Below are 25,747 nucleotides of genomic sequence, written 5' to 3' on the forward strand. Positions count from 1 at the left end.
CACAGTTTTCCTTCTGGCCTCTTGGCAGAGCAGGGGGTCAATTCTTATATCCTGCTTGTGGTCTCCTGTCCTCTCTCCTGCACAACATGGGCTCCAAAATTAGCATCCTGTCTTGTTAATGTGTAAGACTTACCCTTATACCCTTGTCACCTACCTTGCAAATAATTTTTTCGCACTTGTTATTTGTCAATTGTCTTAACTTAGGGAGTTTTTTGGTTGTAGAAAAGATTTCATTTCTCAAGTAACTAAAACAGTTATCTTTTAAGTTTTCAACTATAGTGTCTTGCTTTTAAAAGAAGCTTCCCCATTTTAAAATCACATACAAACCTATATTTTCCTCTGGCACCTTTACAGATTCATTCTATCACATTTAATCTTTTAATTCTACTTAATTTTTTCCCTAAATTGCTACTGGATTCTTGCAAAACTTAAATAGTTATCCATTCTTTAATAATTTGAATTGTCACCTTAAATAATAAATTCATACTTATTTCAACTATGTACTTTTTTCACATTTAAATGTTATGAAATCAGTATGCATCCTAATCAATTGCTTGTCATGATGTAATTGAAATCATTTTTCTTTCTTAAAGATACATAAAATGGTGTGTTTCAACCAATGGTATCTTAGAAACAATGAAATATACTCTATTATGCACAATAACACAACTGTTATATCAGACTTGGGTCTGCATTTAGACTTTCCATTGTGTTCCATCAATCTTGCCATCTCTTCTAGCACACACATAATACTTTTAATAATGTTACTTATACAGCATTATTTTAATTTCTGACAAGGCAATTCTCTATCCATCCACTCTGATTATTTGATTATTTTTATGCTATTCTTCCGGATTAATTTTATATATGTTGGTCAAGAATTCCTCTACCCCCTGAAAAAAAAATCTTATGAGGACATGTATTAAAATTGATATAAATCTGATCTGCAAAAAGATAACATCTTAAATAATAGATTATTATCATCAGGAAATGTTATATCAGTTCACTTACTTAAAGATAACTTAAAGATTTTCAAGTTATCTAGTAGACTTTTATAGTTTTCCTCATATAGATGTTCCTATTTCTGACCAAGTTTATTCCTTGTTACTATTGTAAACGGGATGCTTTTTCCATTATTATTTTCTAAAAAATTTGTCTTGGCATGTAAGAAAGTTATTTTCTTTTAATAATTTGATAGCCAGGAACTTCTGCAACTCTCGTTTTAGATAGGTACTTTCAGCTGATTCTTTTAGGTTTTTTCATTCAACAATCGTTATCATTTTGTAAGTTATTTTGCCTTTTCCTTTTCCATGCCTCACCTTATTTCATCCTTTCCTGTCCTCTCATTGCTTTGGTAAGAATTTACTTTGGTAAATAGCTGTTTTTTTTGTTTTTTTTTTTTTTTAGTGACTTTAAAAATATAACTTTCTCAACTACTTCTATGAAAAAAAAATTTAACATCTTAAACATCATTTAAAATTTAACAAAAAAAAATTTAACATTATATTGGCGTATAATTGCTTTACAATGTTGTGTTAGTTTCTGCTGTATAACAAAGTGAATCAGCTATATGTATACATATATCCCCATATCCCCTCCCTCTTGCGTCTCCCTCCCACCCTCCCTATCCCACCCCTCTAGGTGGTCACAAAGTACCGAGCTGACCTCCCTGTGCTATGCGGCTGCTTCCCACTAGGTATCTGTTTTACATTTGGTAGTGTATATATGTCAATGCTACTCTCTCACTTCGTCCCAGCTTACCCTTCCCCCTCCCCACGTGCTCCAGTCCACTCTCTACGTCTGCATCTTTATTCCTGTCCTGCCCCTAAGTTCGTCAGAACCTTTTTTTTTTTTTTTTTAGATTCCATATATATGTGTTAGCATACGGTATTCGTTTTTCTCCTTCTGACTTACTTCACTCTGTATGACAGACTCTAGGTCCATCCACCTCACTACAAATAACTCCATTTTGTTTCTTTTTATGGCTGAGTAATACTCCATTGTATATATGTGCCACATCTTCTTTATCCATTCATCTGTTGATGGACACTTAGGTTGCTTCCGTGACCTGGCTATTGTAACTAGTGCTGCAATGAACATTGGGGTGCATATGTCCTTTTGAATTATGGTTTTCTCAGGGTATATGCCCAGTAGTGGGATTGCTGGGTCATACGGTAGTTCTATTTTTCGGTTTTTAAGGAACCTCCATACCATTCTCCATAGTGGCTGTATCGATTTACATTCCCACCAACAGTGCAAGAGAGTTCCCTTTTCTCCACACCCTTTTCTATGAAAAATTTTAAACTCTCCTTGAGTTAGTATTGGTTATTACCAATTTTTATAGAATTTCTCCATTTCATCAAAACATATTTTTTTGGTACATTGTATTATCTAACATCTTTTAAAGTTCCTTCTGTATCTGTAATTACATTTCCTTTCTCATTCCTATTTGTGTTTCTTTTATTTCCCTCATTATCTGTGTTGGAGGTTTGTTTATTATTATTGTGTTTGCCCATTATCTCTTGTTTTACTATCCCCTCTCATTTCATAAATTTATCTTTTCAATTTCTTTCCTCTGCTTGCTTTCTTCCTATTTTTGTTTACTTTGGGGGCAGCATAGAGGGTGAGAAAGAGAAAGGTGCTGTCTTTCTAATTTCTTCAGTTGAACACTTAGTTCAAATAACTTCATTATGTCCTAATTAATAATGGCAAAATATTTAAAGCTATATAACTCCTATATATATAGCTTTGACCTTGTACCTTGAGTTTTTATGTTAAATTGATACAACCACTAATTTTCTAAAATGCTACAGTTTCATTTTGACTTTTGATTTCTTCTTTGTCATTTGGGAGAATGTTTTTCAGTGTCTAAGTGAGCTTTTTCCTTCCAATTTATCCTTTTATTACACATTTCTAGTTTTAACGCACTGTGATCCATGACAGTGGTTGTCAATTCTACTTTTCAGAAATGACTAAGTTTGTGTTGTATGTGTGTGTATCACTAATATTTGTAAATTTCTGATGAATATTTGATAGGAATTTGTGTTTTTAAATTATGAAATATAAAAGTAAATATTTATATGCCAATTAAATCCATTTCATTTTCTGTATTAATCAATTCTAATGTTTCCTTATATTTTCCTGTACTTTAACATTCTATGAAAAGGGTACTAAAGACTCTCACTATGACCACCATTTTGTCCATTTCTTCTTGTATTTTTAATAGCTTTGGTTTTTGTATGTCAATGATGTTATTTAGTTTATAGAAGAATTTATGACAATTAAACTTTCCTCTGTGAATTTAACTTAGTCAATGAAAAGTGATTCTGTATAGTATATGTTTTTACCTTAAAATTTACGTTGTCTGATATTGATATTGTTATCTCTACTCAAATTTTTCCCATTCTGTGTAAAATGTGTTCTTACAAATAGTATATTCTTCCTATCTTCTAGAAATTCCTCAATGTTTCTGGTCCAATAAAGGTAAGCGTCTCTGTTTTCCAGGGCTACTATGAGGTTTCTCTTATTTTTCCATTTCTTCAATCAATTCTTGAAACTATAATCCTTATATTTATTTTTATTTTATAGATTTTCACTTTTATAATTTCAAGCTATAATCTCCTAGTTTTATTTTTTTCTCATTTTCTTTCCATTATTACTGCCCCTACAGCCTTATTTCCTGGCACTTATCACTAATCATAATTAACAATTCTTTAATTGGGAAAAACTGTATACTTTAAGCAATATAAGCAGTATGTACCATGGATGACACTGCACAGTGTAATTTTATTTGCATTAGGAAAATCCTAGCAAATATTTTTAAAAACAAATGAATAGTTCGTGATATTGCCAAATGATATAATTTAATATGAAAAATAAAATTAAGAAGTCAAATTTAAACTTACATAATTTTACAATATTTACTTATGTCTTGGGATCATATTGCAACACATAGATGAGCAGAGCATTAGGACGGTAATCAGTTTAGAAAATATATTCAGTAAGAAATACATATTCCTCTCTCATACTTCACTGTCAAACAACGTGTGGTATAACACTATGATTTTTATTACATTTTCACTAAAAAAAAAAGGAGAGATGAAAATGTAGGCTATTTAAAGTGGAGATGTTCTCAACAATATTTTTTGGATGGGAATGGAACTAATTTCTTCAAAATATGCCCTGAAATTAACATGGAAAATAGGCATAAGAATTTCTAGTAAATATGATATGAGAAAAAGGCAAACTTAGTCTAATAAATAGGGGAAATAATTGGTTAAAATAAGTGAATTTGAATGAGGAAGTATTTTCTTAATAGTGTTGAAAACAAAGTGGTGGAAACACTCTGTGTTAGCCAGAGCACTGAGAAAACATCTGATGTGAAAAAATACCTCAGGGAATACATTTGGTGATACAACAGGCCCCGTACTGGTCTAATGTCTATAATTTCATCTAATTGTCAGTAATGGGAAAAAAAAAAGAAGGGAAAGAAGATTACCAAAAACACATGGGCCAGTCTGTCTTTCTGTATGGAACTCTGTGGGGATTCTGTATTAGAATTATATACTAGCAGAATCTGGTCTGTGACATGTAAGAAAAATTATCTACGGCCATGATGTTTTCCATGCTGCATCTGTGAGTACAAAGTATAGTCGAGAATTCAAATTCTCTGTTTTGTCACACTTATAAAGACAGCAGGGAACACTGGAAATTTTCCCTCTTGAAATTAACCTGAACCCCCCCAAGAAACCCCACCAGGGAAATCATTTTTTCTTTCTTTCTTTTTATTGGCAGGGAATTTTTCCTTTCCAAAGACAACATTTACTTACTTTTGACTCTGTTATCAAGCAGGGTGACACAAAATGTACACCAAGAGAAGTCTGATTATTTCAACTGGTATTTCTTTCTTTGTTCACTTGTCTGAAACAGTGACAGGAACACAGAATATGGATTCTGAAGGGATCTGAAAGGTTAGTTAGTTGAATAATGTGCCCATAACCTTTTTTTTTTTTTTAATAAATTTATTTATTTATTTATTTATTTATTTATGGCTGCGTTGGGTCTTCGTTGCTGCGTGCAGGCTTTCTCTATTGCGGCGAGCGGGGGCTGCTCTTCCTTGAGGTGCGCAGGCTTCTCACTGTCGTGGCTTCTCGTGTTGTGGAGCACGGGCCCTAGGCGTGTGGGCTTCAGTAGTCGTGGCACATGGGCTCAGTAGTTGTGGCTCGCGGGGTCTAGAGCACAGGCTCAGTAGTTGTGGCGCACGGGCTTAGTAGCTCCACAGCATGTGGGATCTTTCCGGACCAGGGCTCAAAGCCCATAACCTTTTAAATGCTTAAAGAGAGAGTGGAGCCAGCCGGATGTTGTGAGCCCTATTCCCATCCAGGGACCTTTGCACGTCCCCAAACTCCTCTTATTTATCACATGTGTAAAGTGATGAAAAAGCCTGATGTATAACTTCCTCCAGCCACTTCCCATTCCCAGTTATTCCAAAGAGATGCTGCTGAGAAAAAGCGAAGATGTGCCTTGATGTGGCAAGTTGCCACTCTGTCCTCCTCCTTATCAGAACTTATTAGTAAATGATGCATCGCTTCTGGAATCCATTTCACATTTTCAAAGGTCAAAGGCAGCTTGTGGAAAGCTCTATATTTATATCAAAAAGCATTTTAAAGAAGCATAACATGGGAGATTTGGATTGACATATATACACTAATATGTATAAAATAGATAACTAATAAGAACCTGCTGTAAAAAAATAAAATGAAATAAAATTCAAAAAAAATTTTTTAAAAAAGAAGCATAACATTTATAATGTAGTTTTCACCTAACTCCTAGAATATAAAATTTTATATCCTAAACATTTATGTAGTTTCATATTGTAGGGTACCCTTGTCAGTTTTCTTCTGTTGTTTATGTTAGAGATCTGATCGGTGATAATCTTGAAAAGAGAGTTGACATATGGATTCACTAGGCTCTACTTTTTTCTCTGAGAGCTGAGAAGCGTGCAGGTGATGAACAGCCTTCAGGGAATCGCCAGGCTGGCTTCCAAGAGGCTTTATGAGGCAATGCACTGCAGTCAGCAAGCCCAGCCCTGTAGGCTTAGAAACTACTTTACCATGCTGAGGACAGATCCCACTCTCTGGGGTAGAGAACAGTACCTAAGTTCACAAGACTGATTTATAAAATCAGGAGAGAGGAGAAGACAGTAGAAGAGTAAGACGCGGAGATCACCTTCCTCCCCACAGATACAACAGAAATACATCTACACGTGGAACTGCTCCTATAGAACACCCACTGAACGCTGGCAGAAGACGTCACACCTCCCAAAAGCCATGTGGATGAAAGGCTCTTGGTGCTCCAGCCAAGCATCAGGGCTGTGCCTCTGTGGTGGGAGAGCCAACTTCAGGACACTGGTCCACAAGGGACCTCCCAGCTCCACGTAATACCAAACGGCAAAAATCTCCCAGAGATCTCCATCTCAACACCAAGACCCAGCTTCACTCAACGACCAGCAAGCTACAGTGCTGGACACCCTATGCCAAACAACTAGCAAGACAGGAACACAGCCCCATCCATTAGCAGAGAGGCTGCCTAAAATCATAATAAGGCCCCAGACACCCCAACACACCACCAGACGTGGACCTGCCCACCAGAAAGACAAGATCCAGCCTCATCCACCAGAACACAGGCACTAGTCCCCTCCACCAGGAAGCCTACACAACCCACTGAACCAACCTTAGCCAGTGGGGACAGATACCAAAAACAACAGGAACTACGAACCTGCAGCCTGTGAAAAGGAGACCCCAAACACAGTAAGATAAGCAAAATGAGAAGACAGAAAAAACACACAGCATATGAAGGAGCAAGGTAAAAACACACCAGACCTAACAAATGAAGAGGAAATAAGCAGTCTACCTGAAAAAGAATTCAGAATAATCACAGTAAAGATGATCCAAAATCTTGGAAACAGAATAGACAAAATGCAAGGAACATTTAACAAGGACGTAGAAGAACTAAAGAGGAACCAAGCAACGATGAACAACACAATAAATGAAATTAAAAATACTCGAGAAGGGATCAATAGCAGAATAACTGAGGCAGAAGAACGGATAAGTGACCTGGAAGATAAAATGGTGGAAATAACTACTGCAGAGGAGAATAAAGAAAAAAGAATGAAAAGAACTGAGGACAGTCTCAGAGACCTCTGGGACAACATTAAACGCACCAACATTCGAATTATAGGGATCCCAGAAGAAGAAGAGAAAAAGAAAGGGACTGAGAAAATATTTGAAGAGATTATAGTTGAAAACTTCCCTAATATGGGAAAGGAAATAGTTAATCAAGTCCTGGAAGCACAGAGAGTCCCATACAGGATAAATCCAAGGAGAAACACGCCAAGACACATATTAATCAAACTATCAAAAATTAAATATAAAGAAAACATATTAAAAGCAGCAAGGGAAAAACAACAAATATCACACAAGGGAATCCCCATAAGGTCAACAGCTGATCTTTCAGCAGAAACTCTGCAAGCCAGAAGGGAGTGGCAGGACATATTTAAAGTGATGAAGGAGAAAAACCTACAACCAAGATTACTCTACCCAGCAAGGATCTCATTCAGATTTGATGGAGAAATTAAAACCTTTACAGACAAGCAAAAGCTGAGAGAGTTCAGCACCACCAAACCAGCTTTACAACAAATGCTAAAGGAACTTCTCTAGGCAAGAAACACAAGAGAAGGAAAACACCTACAATAACAAACCCAAAACATTTAAGAAAATGGGAATAGGAACATACATATCGATAATTACCTTAAATGTAAATGGATTAAATGCTCCCACCAAAAGACACAGGCTGGCTGAATGGATACAAAAACAAGACCCGTATATATGCTGTCTACAAGAGACCCACTTCAGACCTGGGGACACATACAGACTGAAAGTGAGGGGATGGAAAAAGATATTCCATGCAAATGGAAGTCAAAAGAAAGTTGGAGTAGCAATTCTCATATCAGACAAAATAGACTTTAAAATAAAAACTATTACAAGAGACAAGAAGGACACTATATAATGATCAAGGGATCGATCCAAGAAGAAGATATAACAATTGTAAATATTTATGCACCCAACACAGGAGCACCTCAATACATAAGGCAAATACTAACAGCCATAAAAGGGGAAATCGACAGTAACACAATCATAGTAGGGGACTTTAACACCCCACTTTCACCAATGGACAGATCATCCAAAATGAAAATAAATAAGGAAACACAAGCTTTAAATGATACCTTAAACAAGATGGACTTAATTGATATTTATAGGACATTCCACCCAAAAACAACAGAATACACATTTTTCTCAAGTGCTCATGGAACATTCTCCAGGAGAGATCATATCTTGGGTCACAAATCAAGCCGTGGTAAATTTAAGAAAATTGAAATCGTATCAAGTATCTTTTCCGACCACAGTGCTATGAGACTAGATATCAATTACAGGAAAAGATCTGTAGAAAAATACAAACACATGGAGGCTACACAATACACTACTTAATAACGAAGTGATCACTGAAGAAATCAAAGGGGAAATCAAAAAATACCTAGAAACAAATGACAATGGAGACACGACGACCCAAAACCTATGGGATACAGCAAAAGCAGTTCTAAGAGGGAAGTTTATAGCAATACAAGCCTACCTCAAGAAACAGGAAACATCTCAAATAAACAACCTAACCTTGCACCTAAAGCAATTAGAGAAAGAAGAACAAAAAAACCCCAAAGCTAGCAGAAGGAAAGTAATCATAAAGATCAGATCAGAAATAAATGAAAAAGAAATGAAGGAAACAATAGCAAAGATCAATACAACTAAAAGCTGGTTCTTCGAGAAGATAAACAAAATTGATAAATCACTAGCCAGACTCATCAAGAAAAAAAGGGAGACGACTCAAATCAATAGAATTAGAAATGAAAAAGGAGAAGTAACCACTGACACTGCAGAAATACAAAGGATCATGAGAGATTACTACAAGCAACTCTATGCCAATAAAATGGACAACCTGTAAGAAATGGACCAATTCTTAGAAATGCACAACCTGCCAAGACTGAACCAGGAAGAAATAGAAAATATGAACAGACCAATCATAAGCACTGAAATTGAAACTGTGATTAAAAATCTTCCAACAAACAAAAGCCCAGGACCAGATGGCTTCACAGCCGAATTCTATCAAACATTTAGAGAAGAGCTAACACCTATCCTTCTCAAACGCTTCCAAAATATTGCAGAGGGAGGAACACTCCCAAACTCATTCTACAAGGCCACCATCACCCTGATACCAAAACCAGACAAAGATGTCACAGTGAAAGAAAACTACAGGCCAATATCACTGATGAACATAGATGCAAAAATCCTCAACAAAATACTAGCAAACAGAATCCAACAGCACATTAAAAGGATCATACACCAAGATCAAGTGGGGTTTATTCCAGGAATGCAAGGGTTCTTCAATATATGCAAATCAATCAACGTGATACACCATATTAACAAATTGAAGGAGAAAAACCATATGATCACCTCAATAGATGCAGAGAAAGCTTTCGACAAAATTCAACACCCATTTATGATAAAAGCCCTGCAGAAAGTAGGCATACAGGGAACTTTCCTCAACATAATAAAGGCCATATATGACAAACCCACAGCCAACATTGTCCTCAATGGTGAAAAACTGAAACCATTTCCTCTAAGATCAGGAACGAGACAAGGTTGCCCACTCTCACCACTACTATTCAACATAGTTTTGGAAGTTTTAGCCACAGCAATCAGAGAAGAAAAAGAAATAAAAGGAATCCAAATCAGAAAAGAAGAAGTAAAGCTGTCACTGTTTGCAGATGACATGATACTATACATAGAGAATGCTAAAGATGCTACCAGAAAACTGCTAGAGCTAATCAATGAATTTGGTAAAGTAGCAGGATACAAAATTAATGCACAGAAATGTCTTGCATTCCTATACACTAATGATGAAAAATCTGAAAGTGAAATAAAGAAAACACTCCCATTTACCATTGCAACAAAAAGAATAAAATATCTAGGAATAAACCTACCTAAGGAGACAAAAGACCTGTATGCAGAAAATTATTAGACACTGATGAAAGAAATTATAGATGATACAAATAGATGGAGAGATATACCATGTTCTTGGATTGGAAGAATCAACATTGTGAAAATGACTCTACTACCCAAAGCAATCTACAGATTCAATGCAATCCCTATCAAACTACCACTGGCATTTTTCACAGAACTAGAACAAAAAATTTCACAATTTGCATGGAAACAGAAAAGACCCCGAATAGCCAAAGCAATCTTGAGAACAAAAAATGGAGCTGGAGGAATCAGGCTCCCTGACTTCAGACTATACTACAAAGCTACAGTAATCAAGACAGTTTGGTACTGGCACAAAAACAGAAACATAGATCAATGGAACAGGATAGAAAGAAAGCCCAGAGATAAACCCACGCACCTATGGTCACCTTATCTTTGATAAAGGAGGCAAGCATATACAGTGGAGAAAAGACAGCCTCTTCAATAAGTGGTGCTGGGAAAACTGGACCACTACATGTAAAAGAATGAAATTAGAACACTCCCTAACACCATACACAAAAATAAACTCAAAATGGATTAAAGGCCTAAATGTAAGGCTAGACACTATCCAACTCTTAGAGGAAAACACAGGCAGCACACTCTATGACATAAATCACAGCAAGATCCTTTTTTGACCCACCTCTGAGAGAAATGGAAATAAAAACAAAAATAAACAAATGGGACCTAATGAAACTTAAAAGCTTTTGCACAGCAAAGGAAACCATAAACAAGACCAAAAGACAACGCTCAGAATGGGAGAAAATATTTGTAAATGAAGCAACTGACAAAGGATTAATCTCCAAAACTTACAAGCAGCTCATGCAGCTCAATAACAAAAAAGCAAACAACCCAATCCAAAAATGGGCAGAAGACCTAAATAGACACTTCTCCAAAGAAGATATACAGATTGCCAACAAACACATGAAAGAATGCTCAACATCATTAATCATTAGAGAAATGCAAATCAAAACTACAATGAGATATCATCTCACACCGGTCAGAATGGCCATCATCAAAAAATCTAGAAACAATAAATGCTGGAGCGGGTGTGGAGAAAAGGGAACCCTCTTGCACTGTTGGTGGGAATGTAAATTGATACAGCCACTATGGAGAACAGTATGGAGGTTCCTTAAAAAACTAAACATAGAACTACCATATGACCCAGCAATCCCACTACTGGGCATATACCCTGAGAAAACCATAATTCAAAAAGAGTCATGTACCAAAATGTTCATTGCAGCTCTATTTACAATAGCCAGGACATGGAAGCAACCTAAGTGTCCATCATCGGATAAATGGATAAAGAAGATGTGGCACATATATACAATGGAATATTACTCAGCCATAAAAAGAAACGAAATGGAGTTATTTGTAGTGAGGTGGATGGAGTTAGAGTCTGTCATACAGAGTGAAGTAAGTCAGAAAGAGAAAAACAAATACAGTATGCTAACACATATATATGGAATCTAAGGAAAAAAAAAAAAAGGTCATGAAGAACCTAGTGGCAAGACGGGAATAAAGACACAGACCTACTAGAGAATGGACTTGAGGATATGGGGAGGGGGAAGGGTAAGCTGTGACAAAGTGAGAGAGTGGCATGGACATATATACACTACCAAACATAAAATAGATAGCTAGTGGGAAGCAACCGCATAGCACAGGGAGATCAGCTCTGTGCTTTGTGACCACCTAGAGGGGTGGGATAGGGAGGGTGGGAGGGAGGGAGATGCAAGAGGGAAGAGGTATGGGAACATATGTATATGTATAACTGATTCACTTTGTTATAAAGCAGAAACTAACACACCATTGTAAAGCAATTATACACCAATAAAGATGTTAAAAAATATATATATTTTAAAAAATAATAATAATAAATAAATAAAATAAAATCAATGTCCAACAAGAAATAGATCTGTCCCAGAAACCCGAGTACATGCACCTGCAACTCAGCCCATTGCCTCAAGCCCAGTTCACTGATTTACAATAAGAAACAACTGGCAAAGCGAGCAATGTATTCGAGAGGGTATGAAGAATGCATTATCTTCCTATGAGTTAACATATCTTGGAAAGAAAATAATCAGAACAAGGGAACTCAGATTGGTGGCTTGTTTAATGGCATAAGGCCGTGTATCCATCTCACAGTGAGGACGCATGCCAGCAAACAGACTGGAATCAGTGAGCAGGACCAGCTACAACCTGCTGCATCCATCGCCACGCAAGTGCTGGCCTTGCCAAGTGGTCAGCACACCCTATACACTGCTTCAACCTTCTACATCCATCTCCATGTGAGAGGCAAAGGTTCCCTGAGTACTGCACACAACTGGAGAGGTACTTTCCATATCTGTCCTTTTTTTCCCCCCATTTTCATGAACGATTTCCCCCCCCCACCCTGCACCGACCTTTCTGACCAACACTCTTCTTTAATGAAATTACAGTCAAATCTTACAACCTGGAAACTCACCAGAATTTTTAAGGTAAATTTATATAGCTAAGCCTTGCTCCGTTAGGGTTTTTATTTAAAAGTTTAGCCTCTGTTCCAAGTTCTTGGGAGAATACTTAACAGTTCAGACTGTTTTCACAGTGTCAATCATGCATGACTGGCATACAAAACCTCACATTTTCTGTTCTACGTTTAATATAACCTGCAATGCCAAGAAATAAATATGTCGATAATAGGAAACATCATCTCATTTTTCTGAGAATGCCTTCTTCCATCATTCCTGCAATAGACATATTTTACTAACCTTCATGTAAGAATGTAAACTCCCTGAGGCAGGGGTTTTTGCTTGTTCACTGACTTATCCCAAGTGCCTAAAGCAGTGGAGTGTTCAATGAATACAACCTACAATCTAAACCATGTATTCAAAAAAGAAAAACCAGAAACCAAGAAGTGAGGCTCTAAAACAATATACATTATCGACTTGATCTCTCTCAGTTTGCTAACTTTCAACATGTCATTCTTAAACCAAATTTCTGTTGAAACAGGATTACAATTACCAAAATACATCATAGTTAATAAGATATTTAACAAATGTTTGTTGACATTTATCAATATAAAATTATTTCAAAATTCTTTTATCATTCCAATTTTTATCTTTTTTTCAAACATTTTAGTCTTTAAATTTACACTTGAAAGAAAGAAGTTTCTGAGAATACATGTTTTTCTTTAATAAGTGCAGAGTAGAGGTCAACAAAAAGGCTTTACCTATCACTTTATTCTTCTTTCCATTTTTTATAGGCGTACAAAGCAAACTTCTAATGCACTGCTGTTTTACATTTCCTGTGTTTTCATTCTAAACAAAAAGAAAAACAAGACAGCTAAATATTATGAGAAGACTGTTTGTCCATTAGATGCTATAGAAAACTATATTGGACCTCGGAAGCCACTAATATATTCTTCTTTTATTAGCTGGAGATAACATCAGAGTGTAGAAAATGTACAAATGTATAATGAAGTTCACATAAATGCACTATAAAGCAATTAGTCTTTACATTATTAAAAAAACTAAATATCCTATTTTCTTTTAAAAATTTTTTTCCATATTTTCCATTTTATTTACCTGTATTTCTTTTATTTTCCATTTTAAACTCTCCAAGCAGCTTACAGTAATACTAAGCAAAGTATTTATTCAGTTTCTACTATCCCTGTGTAGTGGATGTCTGAAATAACTTAACAAGAGGGGCAGAAGTCAAAAGCATTACACCACCTAGGATTCTACATGTTACAAATTTGTCCTTGTTTAGTTTTACCACTGTTATCTATTGCCCTTATTGCTAAAGTTCTAAAAAGTTCTCCTAGATAGGCAAATAACAAAGTCAAGGCAGCTGCCTCAAACTGCAATGCTTTTCTGAAGTCAGATGAGAAAAAATACTAGAATTCAAAGTTTTCAATGTCTGAGAAACTGACCCTTGTAGCTTTGCTCTCAAGGAAAACAGATATTCAGTTTTCCACAGAGCTGTTCACTGCGGTAGATTACCAATTACAGGCATTTAAGCCATATGAAACTTAATTTTTGAGGGTAAACTCAAGAACTCCAGCCATACTATCTAAAGAATGTCATTAAGTAGGTAATAGTTAAATTACCTCAAAATTAGTTTACGATAGTTCATTAATACATGTTTAAAAAACTAATAAAAGTACAGAGAAAAATACTCAAGTATAGCTGATAACCTCTCAACAGATGTTATAAGCTGTTTTATTCTCCTTCCTCAGATCACGGAAAGCACAGATCACTCCCAAAGAGCCAATTCTAGGGCCAGTCCTTCAGTTAAGAGTAACTAGTTTAAGTGCAGATCTGATAGGAAACAGCCTTCAAGCTCCAAGTCTAAAATTGGGTTACTTACTGTCCAGGGAAATCTTTTATCTTTACTGACATCTGGGATATTAAGTGGTTCCATAGTATTTTTGACATACTGAGCATACATGTAATTGATTCTGTTCACTTCACGTTCCCTGTGGAGAGAACAGAGATGAGTTCTTTCTGTGCAGTGAAAAAAACGCAGGCAAAACGAAGTCAAATAGGTGATTATAAGAGAAACATACCAGTCTTAAATTATAGAGCAAAGTGTATATCTTAATTGGAAAATGCAGCTTTAAACATATTTGATGATTTACAACTTTGGTAGTTACTATAACTGAAATGTTTTGAGAAAACAAAGACCCACAATTTTTCAGCTATCTAAAACAAGTTTAAAATGTCATTAAGTAATCTTATTACCACTGTTAATGGGCATGTTGATTTTTGTGCTGTTTAATGTAAAATCCATACGACTTTTCCCTATGTCTTATTTTCTCATCAGATTATAGAATGACTAAAGTCTAGTGTCTGTTTTTACTTCCTCAGTTATATATTTAGTCTATCCATTCCAATAAAACAATCTTTTACACATTTCAGACCAAGGGGAAAATCGAGCAGGCCTAGAAGAATTTTATTAAGCTCTTCTCTCTTCTTTTTTCTGCTTTAAGTTAAAAAAAAATTTTTTGAACTTACAACATTTTCCCAGTTTCTTGCTTAGTAGGTTGAACATAAAAGGTTAACCTGATGTCACAGGGTTCATAAGTGCAGTGCCAGTACTGGAGTTGGGAAAACAGAACAGAACATGTCTTTTCATCAGGAAACTTCCCATGTTCCTTGGTGATGGGGATGAATTCCGCAAAGAGGGTCAAGTTATAGAAATTTACTCCAGCCATAAGTATGTGCCTGTGTTAACTGTAAGATCACTAACTGAAGAAAATAGAAAAGCCTAATAGTGGGAGGCATTTCAAAATAAAATATGTGCCTCAGGAAAAATGTCTACTTGGTCTGAGTTCTCCAAGTGCTAATCTTTTCCTGTCTTCCATCCTTCTCACTCAGCCTGCCAAACTGCTTCTAGGACAGTGGTTTCAAATGATGTTCTCAATCACTGTGATTCCACAAAGATTCCTGAAGTTGTGGCCTCATTCCTGGCCAAGATAACTGAGTCTTTCCTTTCTTTGCTGTACATTTTAGGTTAAGTGTAATTTGGTCAAATCAGGTACTGACCATATGTCCAGTATTATATACAAGTGATAAAGAATGAAAGGGAAATGACAATAGTAACACAGGAATACATGAACTTCAGACTGAACATTTTCTGAGCCTAGATTGATAATGTGGGAAGGCATGCAAAATGTCAGACACATCAGACCTAGGACATTCCTGGGTTTCTATTTCATACATATTATTTGAGTAGAATCCCAAGAAAAGGTTATAAGTGTAGTATTTAGGTTAACAAAACTATTTTAAAACCACAAATATTTCATGGACAGCAAAAGTCTCACGAAAAGAAAATAAGAAGCTACGGTAAAGATAAGAAAAATGAAAAGGTAGTTACAGAGAGAAAGAAATACACTGGAGAGGATATCTTTGTCCAAATCTCTTTTAAAATGATGATGATGATGATGACTTTTATTGTTCTTATCATCGTCATTATGTCAACAGTGGAAGCCAGATGAAACCCAAATAGTTAAGCAACTTGCCAGAGATCATAAATTCAGATGTATAGGCATTGATACAGAGAAGCAGAAGTATTAAAATTACTTTTAAATCAACAGAAACCTAACTCTTTTTTCAATTCCCTGTAAATTTTAAGTTTTCCTGATGGTTACTTTAGTGAAAAATTAGTATTAGATTTATTAAGGTTACGTGATAGCATCTTATTTCTTACTCTGTAAAAAGTGCTAATAAATTCTTACTTCCTCCCCTCAATAACAACAGACTGAGCACTTCTTCCATGAGAGGTACCCTTAGCATCATGGGGAGACAAGCTTCTAGAGGTCAGTAGCTGTCATAATCTTGTAAGTAGCTTGTAATCTAGTAGAGGATTGTGACGGAGAATGAATAATAATACAAGGTCTAGTTGCATGTCCTCTTTGAGCAGAGTCTAGTGCAGAAGCCCCCAGGGGTCCCTCAATAACTCTTCTCCTTTCCTCTTTATCTGGACATATGGCCGCTGAGGATAAAGACCACATTTATCAGCCACCCTAGTGGCTTGGGATCATCATGTGACTAAGTTCTAGGCAACAGGAAATGTGACTGCTTCTAGAAAGCTTACCTAAAAGGCAGCTGATGTATGCTCTCTGCCCCTTCTTTCCCTGTCCCCTATCCTACCATCTGAAGCGTGGATATGAAGGCTGGAGCTGCTTCCTGGACCCTGAAGGGAAGGGCCACTCCCTAGAGATGCAGAGTAGAAAGCTTGCAGGTACCTGGGTCCCTGAGGCCTTTGTAGAACAGAGCAGCAACACAGAGCCTGAGCTGCCTGCCTCTGGGTTTTTACAGGAGAGAGTAATAATATTGCATTCTTATTTAAGCTATTTTTACTTTAGGTTTTTATGATTCACACTCAAACCTAATCCTAACTAATAAAATTGGTAACAATGAAAGCACCACATGTGGAGAAGATGGACAGATAACCCCTTGGTGGAGTGGGTTGGAGAAGAGGGGGCATTAGGGAAATGCGCAAAAGGCTGGTAAGATTTAAGGATGCAGAGAAAGACATCAAGAATGAAAAGGAGGGGGAAAAACAGTATAAAAACATTGCTGAAATGGAAGAGTTCTACGTATATTTGGGAAACATTAAACAGTTACAGATTGTTAGGAATAAAGTGATGGTTTCAGGCTGAAGATGTTAGGACAGGTAGTGGATGATTTTGAAAGTGCAATGCAAAGGGATAGGATCTTCCTTTAAATAACAGGAATATTCTGGTAGCCCCTTGCAAATGTGCCTCTCAGACCTGCAACTGCAGGAGACCTAAATGACCAGGGTCTCTAGTCACTGTGCTCTGAAGCCCAGGGCTGTGCTTGTACTGCAGACACACTTCCCAGGGCTGCTCCTGGGAAAAGACGGAGCACACACAGCAGGGACACTGAGGCAGCCCAGGCTTGGGAGACCCAGGATGCTTCCAGGAGGCTTTGGCCACAGAACTCCCCAACAGCCTGGCCAAACTTTCCTTAGAACTGCTCGGCTGCCTAAGACACGTGCACACAATGCTCTTTCCTTCTTTACCCTCTCTTCCACCCTGGGTCAGACTTGTGTGGGGAGCTCATGGCTCTCTCATCCCCTCCCAGCTCCCTCCCCCTTTACTCTCACATGGGGTTCCCCTAATAAATGCCTTACACAGTTAATCTAGTCTTCGCATCTGCTTCTTGGAAGGCCTGGGCTAACTCAGACCTCTAAGGCTTTTTGCACAGTGGCTATCAAGGGAGGTGTACATGAGTACATCCTTGGGAAGACAGTCAGGGACACGAAGCTTGGAAACAGTGAGAAATGTCTGTGCTTTTAGATGTAAATGGGAATCACTGCAGGTTATGTGAACCAAAGACAGAAAAACACATCAAAGAGACACAGAAATACTAACACTTACTGACTACTTCCTATGTGCTGGAAATTTTCTGAAGCATTTTATGTGCATTAACTCATTTGGTCCTTTCTACAATCCTGCCATCAGTATCTCCATTTTACAGATGAAGAAACTGAGGCTTTGAGAGGTTAAATAATTTGCACAAAGCGCTATAGCTAGTAAGTGGTGGAACTTAAGTTTAAATACAATCAGTCTGATTTCAGAGTCTACACTCTTACACTCTCTATCTACCATTTTTTAAAGTAGTAAAAACCTTTCTACTATTTTAAAAATAGTAGGTGTTACTGTATTTAACTATAATTGTTTTCCAATATAGTTATAACTATATAACAAGTATTAACTAGTATATGTATTCCAAGAAAGTGGGCTTAAAGGACTAATTCTATGTATTTGTCATTTTATGACAAAATGTGCATTTAAAATTAACATGAAGTTAACTGATATGGAATTATAGCACTAAAATACCTATTTCTTAAAATTAAGAGCTAACATAAACTGTACCACATCACACTCACTTTTTCCTTCTAATTAGATGGCTCTTTGAATCGAAGCATAGAAACTCTAAAACCTCCCACCATCTGGAAATGAGCTTCCCTTCTGAATTCTTGGGTGACCCAAACTCCAACAGTTTACTGTGCTTTATCCCAGTGATGATATGATTCTAATAATTATGTATAATGTTCACCCTGAATATTTTTTATTTTTACACTTAACATTTCAAAACTGTCTTCAATAAATTATTTTAATTTATAAAAGGTAATTAGTGGGTTGGTTGGAAAAGTACCAAACTGATACATAACTGCCTAAAAAGGATGATTTGCTTACTGCTAACATCATCAAATTGCCTAGCACTTCATCTCATGGAAGAGTGTTTGGACTGACAAAGTGTTTAATAATGAGAATTGGAGAGGCCTAAATTCTATCAATAAGCAATTTTAGAAATGTAATACAGAATCTGCTGGTCAGGTGTCAATACCAGTTAGTCCTTCAAAAAGCTGAAGTTACTAAACACCATTTTAATTCGGAGTTTTCACAAAATTAAGCCTGAAATCTAATTTTTGTTAAAATAAAACCATATTTACATCACTAAGAGGACCTTTACTGCATCAGTATAATAAAGGCTAACTATTAGCTAATGTAAGGCACTGCTGTTGAATAATTTTCATTATCATTATCAAATCAAACTGATTTTCAAAATCAGTTAATGAATCAGTTTAAATGATCCATGTAAATTAGTCTCTTTTAAGGTAACCACATTGACCTATTTATCCTTTATAAAACAATCTGTATACTAAGACTGTCTTGGTATAATTTTAAAAAGTGTAAAGATATCTTCCATTTTTCCTACAGAGAGGGAACGTGATATTCATCAGAAACAAATTAAATATATACTAAGACCTAATGGAAAACTGATGAATTCATAAAAGTACCAACAAAAGATCAAGATGAAAAAATAAATAAATAAATAAATAAATAAATAAATAAATAAATAAAAAATACTAAGACTTAGATATATATATAGTAGGACCTCAGTTTTTTTTTAATGCATATTGACCAGTAGAGGTCACTATCATACCACGTCACGGGCTTGTTCAGCTATCAGAAATAAGAGGACTTGCCTGACTTCACAACAAAAATCAAATGTGAATACATAAAATAAAATTACACAGGCATATGCTGCTATACAAATATTCAAAGGTAAATGTAGATAATTCATCGTTTTATATAAATATTTTTCTTTTTGGCCATGCTGCACGGCTTGCAGGATCTTAGCTCCCTGACCAGGGATCAAACCCAGGCCCCAACAGTGAAAGCGCCGAGTCCTAACCACTGGACCGCCAGGGAATTCCCATCATTTTATACATTTAATATGCATTATCATACTGATTTTCCTACTGTCCTCTGGATATATGTAAATTCATAAATATACATGTATATATTTCTTTTTTTATTTGTCTATATAGCAATTTATTATTTATGCAAGACAAAAAGTAAAATAATCAAATATTTACATGTTTAGAAGCTTTCTAAAATGTTCTTTATAAAAAGCAACAAAAATGTATGGTATCATAAAATCAAAATAGTATCTATTAATGCTCCTCCTAAGAATAAGACTTCATAACTGACCTAGGCAGTATAGCCCAATACCAGTATTTAAGAAAGATACATACATACTCACCAGGACATGTGCATATTACCACATATTCAAAAAGGATTCAATTTCAACTAAAACAATGTCAAATATGCCAGAAAATACACACACAGAAGCTTAGAAAAGAATAGATGTGGAGACGGGATATAAACTTCAGTTCACGACCAGCAATGCCAAGAGGGAAATAAAGATCAGCTATTCTGTTTTAACCTTGTGAACCAAAAACTCCAGTGTAGCAGAAAAATCTCTGGGTACAGATACCATGGTTTATGTACCCTGACTACCCATCCCACACCCAAGTCACCAGTCAAGGCCTAGGTCAGGTGTACCTTCTGAGTCAAACCCATTCCCCATCAGCCCCCAAGTTACATTTGCTCCTTTGCTAATTCCTGAAATTCTTTTAATAGAAGAAAAGGTCTTATAATCATATTGTTAAAATAATAGTCTTGAAATAATGAGTTTTGATTTAAATATAATCACTTAAACTAACAACTCTAAATCACTGTAGTCAACAGTTTCTCCATCTTGATGGGGAACACGGAAGAGGACAGGAAATGAGAGAAAAGAAAAGAGGAGAAGAAAGGACAGGGTACAGAGGGCAGAAGACAGCTCTGCAGACCTCACACTGATCCATGGGGTCAGTCTTAATTAGGAGGGTCGGAACAACACCAGGCTGTGCACTTAAGTGTTTTGTTCTTGCAGTTGAAAACTCAGGCAGTTCTGCTTTATATGATCTACAGAGATGATTTTCATTTTACTTTGTTTCCAAGTTTTTATCACAAACATTTTCTTCCAATTTTTTATGATGAACTTTTGAAATACATAAGAAAGTTGAAAGTAAAATGAATATCCTATTCCTAGATTCAACAATTTTTAATGTTTTGCCACATTTGCTATATCTATATACGTATGTGCAAACATATTTATTTGTTTAAATATATTAATTTAGATATATTTACTTATTTATTTTTGGCTGAACCATATTTTATTTTATTTTTTGTTGGGAATTTTTAATTGAAGTATAGTTGATTTACAATGTCATGTTAGTTTCAGGTGTACAGCACAGTGATTCAGTTATACATGTACATATATATGTATAACTGATTCTTTTCCCTTTTTCAGATTCTTTTCCCTTATAGTTCATGACAAAACACTGAGTATAGTTCCCTGTGTTATGCAGTAGATCCTTGCTGGTTATCTATTTTATATTTAGTAGCATGTATATGTTAGTCCCGACCTCCTAATTTATCACCCCCGCCTGGCAGAACCATTTTAAACTAAGGTGCAGACATCATAACACTTCATCCTTAAATACACCAGCCTGAATCTCCTAAAAATAAGAACATTCTCCTACTAACCACAGTATCTTCCTAATTCCAAAGAAAAGGTACCAATAATTCCCCACCAACACCCAGTATCCAGTCCATATTCAGATTTCCAACTGTCCTAACAAATGTCTTTGATAGCTATTTGTTTTTAACCAGGATCTAATCAAGGTTCACATACTGCATTTGGCTGTTCGGTCTGAGAACAGTCCCTGCCTCCATTTTATTCAATGACATTGACTTTTTGAAGAGACCAGGCCAGTTATCTTATAGAATATTCTATAGTTAGATTTGCACAGAGGTTATTTTTAAAGTATCACCACCAAGGAGCTTGGTTACTGAGGACATTACTAACTGTGGCATCATTCAGCTACATGAAATAATTCTCTGATAAGTCAACTGAAGCGTAAAAAATCTGGAACTTTAATGTCAGATAGTAAAGCTAAAATAATGTTCTATTTCCATGATCATATGGGGCTTTTAAGTTATAATATCAATAATTAGGAGTAATATAAATTGACACAAATTATTTTAGGGAGTGAAATAATTTGAAACAAATGAATAATGAATAATGTGATAAAACCAGCATTATGCCCAAGAATTCCTGACGCTTTACCCTGGCAGACTTATATTCCTTAGACTAGCTTATTGCTTAAGCAAAAACCACCACTGTTTTGCTAAGGGTGCAAAAGGAAATATGACAAGAACACTTGGTAATTTACTCTAAATCCTTTTTAAAATTCTTCAGAAAGCAAATATACAATTGGGCCAGTAACAAGTATAACCTTGATATGTTAATACTTTCTATTGTTTCTGCATACCAGTTAACAACAACCAAAAAATGAATACTAATTTTAAAATTAAAAAAAATAAAACATGAAAAAGAAATGAACTACAATAGAGATCTGGTCTGATTCTAGCCATAGGGTACATGTATTGGTGTGACTGAGATCACAGGCTTCCTTCTGGTGTTAGTTAAATCCTACGGCTGATTCCAAAGCAGAATAGACTCATCGAAAAAAATGTGTTCAGAAGCCTGTCAAATTTCCAGTGAGGGTCTAATATGCAATGAAAAAATATAATTGAAATATAGTACTTGTGGGTCTTAAATGAGTCAGTTCACAAAACACACTGTACCCAGGCCTATACTAATTATGACACCATTCACTCTATGAAAGAATTCTCCAACAGGTCAAATGCAGTGGAAAAAACCCTGGACATATAACATCAAATAGTAAAGTATTTTCACAAATGAAATTATTTGTGGGAGGAAAAAAGCAGCTGTAGCTTCTATGTCTTAAATTAAATAGGTCGTGAAATAACTATGTAGCCAAAATTACATACTTGTGATAAAGACAGACAGATAATGAAGTTTTCTTACCTTGTTAAAGTATCTGATGATTTTTCTAATTCCTCACACTCCATGTGAAACACACTAGAAAAAGAATCCTGAAAACAGAGCAACGACACAGACTGAGAAATAAGTTTGGGAATGTAATGAAAACTATCTAAATATAGACATATGAGTCTGTGGAACTGACTGAAGACACCAATCCTCGCAATTTCTTTTCACTTTTTCAGACAAAACTGACCTAAGTGCTCACGACATCCTCAAGTCTACCTACTATTACTTAGAACCATGCTGCTGTTGTTTCCAATACTGACTTGCAAAAATGCTTATTTGAGTTTTTGTTTTTCTGCCAGCTGTTAATAAATAATTAGCTTCAAATTTTCTCTATATTTATTCAAAATCCTCAAGTTTTAGCTTTTTTTTTTTTTTAAATGTAGAGACTTGCTCTTTTTTTTTTCTTTTTAATTTGTGTCATGCTTTATTTATTTATTTATTTATGGCGTTTATGGCGTTTATGGCGTATTTATTTCGTTTCTGTGCGAGGGCTCTCCCTAGTTGTGGCAAGCGGGGGCCACTCTTCATCGTGGTGCGTGGGCCTCTCACTATCGCGGCTTCTCCTGTTGCGGAGCACAGGCTCCAGATGCGCAGGCTCAGTAATTGTGGCTCATGGGCTTAGTTGCTCCGCGGCATGTGGGATCTTCCCAGACCAGGGCTCGAACCCGTGTCCCCTGTATTAGCAGGCAGACTCTCAACCACTGCACCACCAGGGAAGCCCAAGTTTTAGCTTTTATGCATACATTGATTGCTATTGTTGGGTCTTTTTGAAGACACCTAATTCAGTAATATTTTATGAGATCATTAAATTATGAAGATTTTAACAACACAGAGAAGTATTTTTGAAGTTAAATTAAAAAGCAAAATACACATTTGCACCCATACTATATCTACAACTGAATAAAAAATTAGAAGGAAACACAAAGAAAACAATGATATCAGTTTAATTTGGGGACAGAAGAACTGAGTACATTTTTTTTCTTGTTCACATTTGGATTTCTGCTCATGTGTTGAAATATTTTTAATCAAAAAATAATTACAGTATAAATGAACATCAAGTCACTTAACTGCTACACCCACCAAATTAAGTCATTAAAAAGCGAGCAAAAATATTAATGGGCATACTGCTGAGCTATATTTTAAAGCAGCACTGATACCAGTCAACTGCTGCCATGATAGGGGTTAACTGGATGAGCTGAATGTTAATTAAAGTGATATTTAAATTGCCTAAAAAAAAGGAGTGCCCTTATGTATAACTTTCAAAAATTAAATGCCAAAGAGCAGGTCACAGAGCAAAAATGATAAACTGACATACTGCATTAAAGAGTTCTGACCTGAACTTTAAAAGGATACCTACAATCTTGTAATTATCTGTATATTAAGTAGTTTATAACTGATTGAAAATATTAAATAATATCCATGACAATACTGACTATCTCCTAGCATAGTGAGATGATTCAGATAATGTTGCATCACACAGTATGGTCTTAGTATCTAATAAAATAATTAAAAGTTTAAAATATAAGTTTTAAATATCTTTTATTATTCTACTTCCCAAAAAACGATCAATTCAGATATCATATGTGGACTGTAATTGACTTTATACACTTGAGAATTCCCATTCTTTTTCCTAACCCACCAATGAGGAGCCTGTTCTCAGGGTCTAAAGGAAAAAGGAAACAAACAACTACATCAAAAAGAAATATACCAAAAACAGTGGTTCATTGGTTGAGAAGGAAAAGAAACCGCATAAAAGAAAACAACCTTGGGCTAAAGGCCCTGATGCTAACAGCCAACTCAGTTGGCCTGTCTAGAAGTAACCAGCACTGTATGAGAACACTCCATCTTTCCACACACATCCTGTCTCTTTACGTTACAAATCAATGGCTTGAAATCTACCAGCTGGAACAGCTTAGTGGCCTTCCACGGTGGGTAAGGAATTTGGGACTAATAGGCACCTTTAGCAGCACTGCCTCCATTGGGCCATGCCTTTTGGTTTCTACATAATCGCTGGTAAAAAGAAATTTTTATAGCCAGCCCATTCAGAAGGTGGTCTACCTGTTCATAGTAAGAGAGCACAACTATTCTCAACCAGAAAAGGCCTGCACACTGTAATGACAATGTACTTCTCCATCAAGGTAGTGTAGCCATTGACAAAAGCAGCACACTGACATTACCAATGGTAACTGTAATACTAAGTGGAGGGCCGACAAGGTGAAAGGATGTATTGAAGGCATCCTCCAACCTCACCTCTACCCCTTTTCCACCAGAACAGTTCACACTTGGATTGGCTTCACATAAACAACCATATTCAGTTGGATCTGAGAGAGAGTTCTGAGGCCAACGTGAGGTTTAAAGCAGTGCTTTAAGGAATATAAAATTTGTCTTTCTAAAAATAAAAAAGTCATACTCTGTACTCACGGAGCAGTCTTCATCCACTATGAAAATGGTGCATTTCTGCACCTGCATGAAAGAAATAATAGTGGCAGCTATTTTCTTTAGAATTACTTCTAATGATTGTTGTTCTTCAAAAATTAGGCTAGCAAGGTCAAGCAGCACCTAGACAAAAAAATTAAGAGCTTACTATTAGTAATTGTTTGTAATTATTAAAGCAATACAATGATTTATATGGGTTGTAAGTTGTTTACATATAATCTAACAAGTTACAACCAAGTTGCCATTCAAGTGTTAAATACATACGTCTCTGCTTACTAACAAAATTTCCCTGTCGATTGTTAGTACAATTAGTACACTGGTTAGGATCACAGACTCTGAAGCCAAAGCCAACAGTTTTTAATCCCGGCTTCCCCTCCTGCTAGCTTTGTGATCTAGGGCAAGTTTCTTGAAAATGGGGAT

At 35.9% G+C, this 25,747-nt stretch overlaps 1 protein-coding gene across 5 annotated transcripts in view; it reads right to left on the reverse strand.

The window, feature by feature from the left end:
• PDE5A (phosphodiesterase 5A) overlaps positions 1-25,747 on the reverse strand; it is a 172,657-nt gene that overhangs the window by 52,319 nt on the left and 94,591 nt on the right. For all 5 annotated transcript variants that reach the window (XM_082389639.1, XM_082389635.1, XM_082389637.1 and 2 more), the window contains exons 6-9: positions 25,313-25,450; positions 22,868-22,935; positions 14,475-14,583; positions 13,336-13,423 (exon numbers count right to left, since the gene is read on the reverse strand). In XM_082389639.1, the coding sequence (XP_082245765.1) occupies positions 13,336-13,423; positions 14,475-14,583; positions 22,868-22,935; positions 25,313-25,450 (403 nt within the window). The remainder of the gene's footprint in view (positions 1-13,335; positions 13,424-14,474; positions 14,584-22,867; positions 22,936-25,312; positions 25,451-25,747) is intronic.

This window comes from Balaenoptera borealis (genome assembly GCF_965194805.1).
Source record: "Balaenoptera borealis genome assembly, chromosome: 4".
Classification (NCBI taxonomy): Eukaryota; Metazoa; Chordata; class Mammalia; order Artiodactyla; family Balaenopteridae; genus Balaenoptera; species Balaenoptera borealis.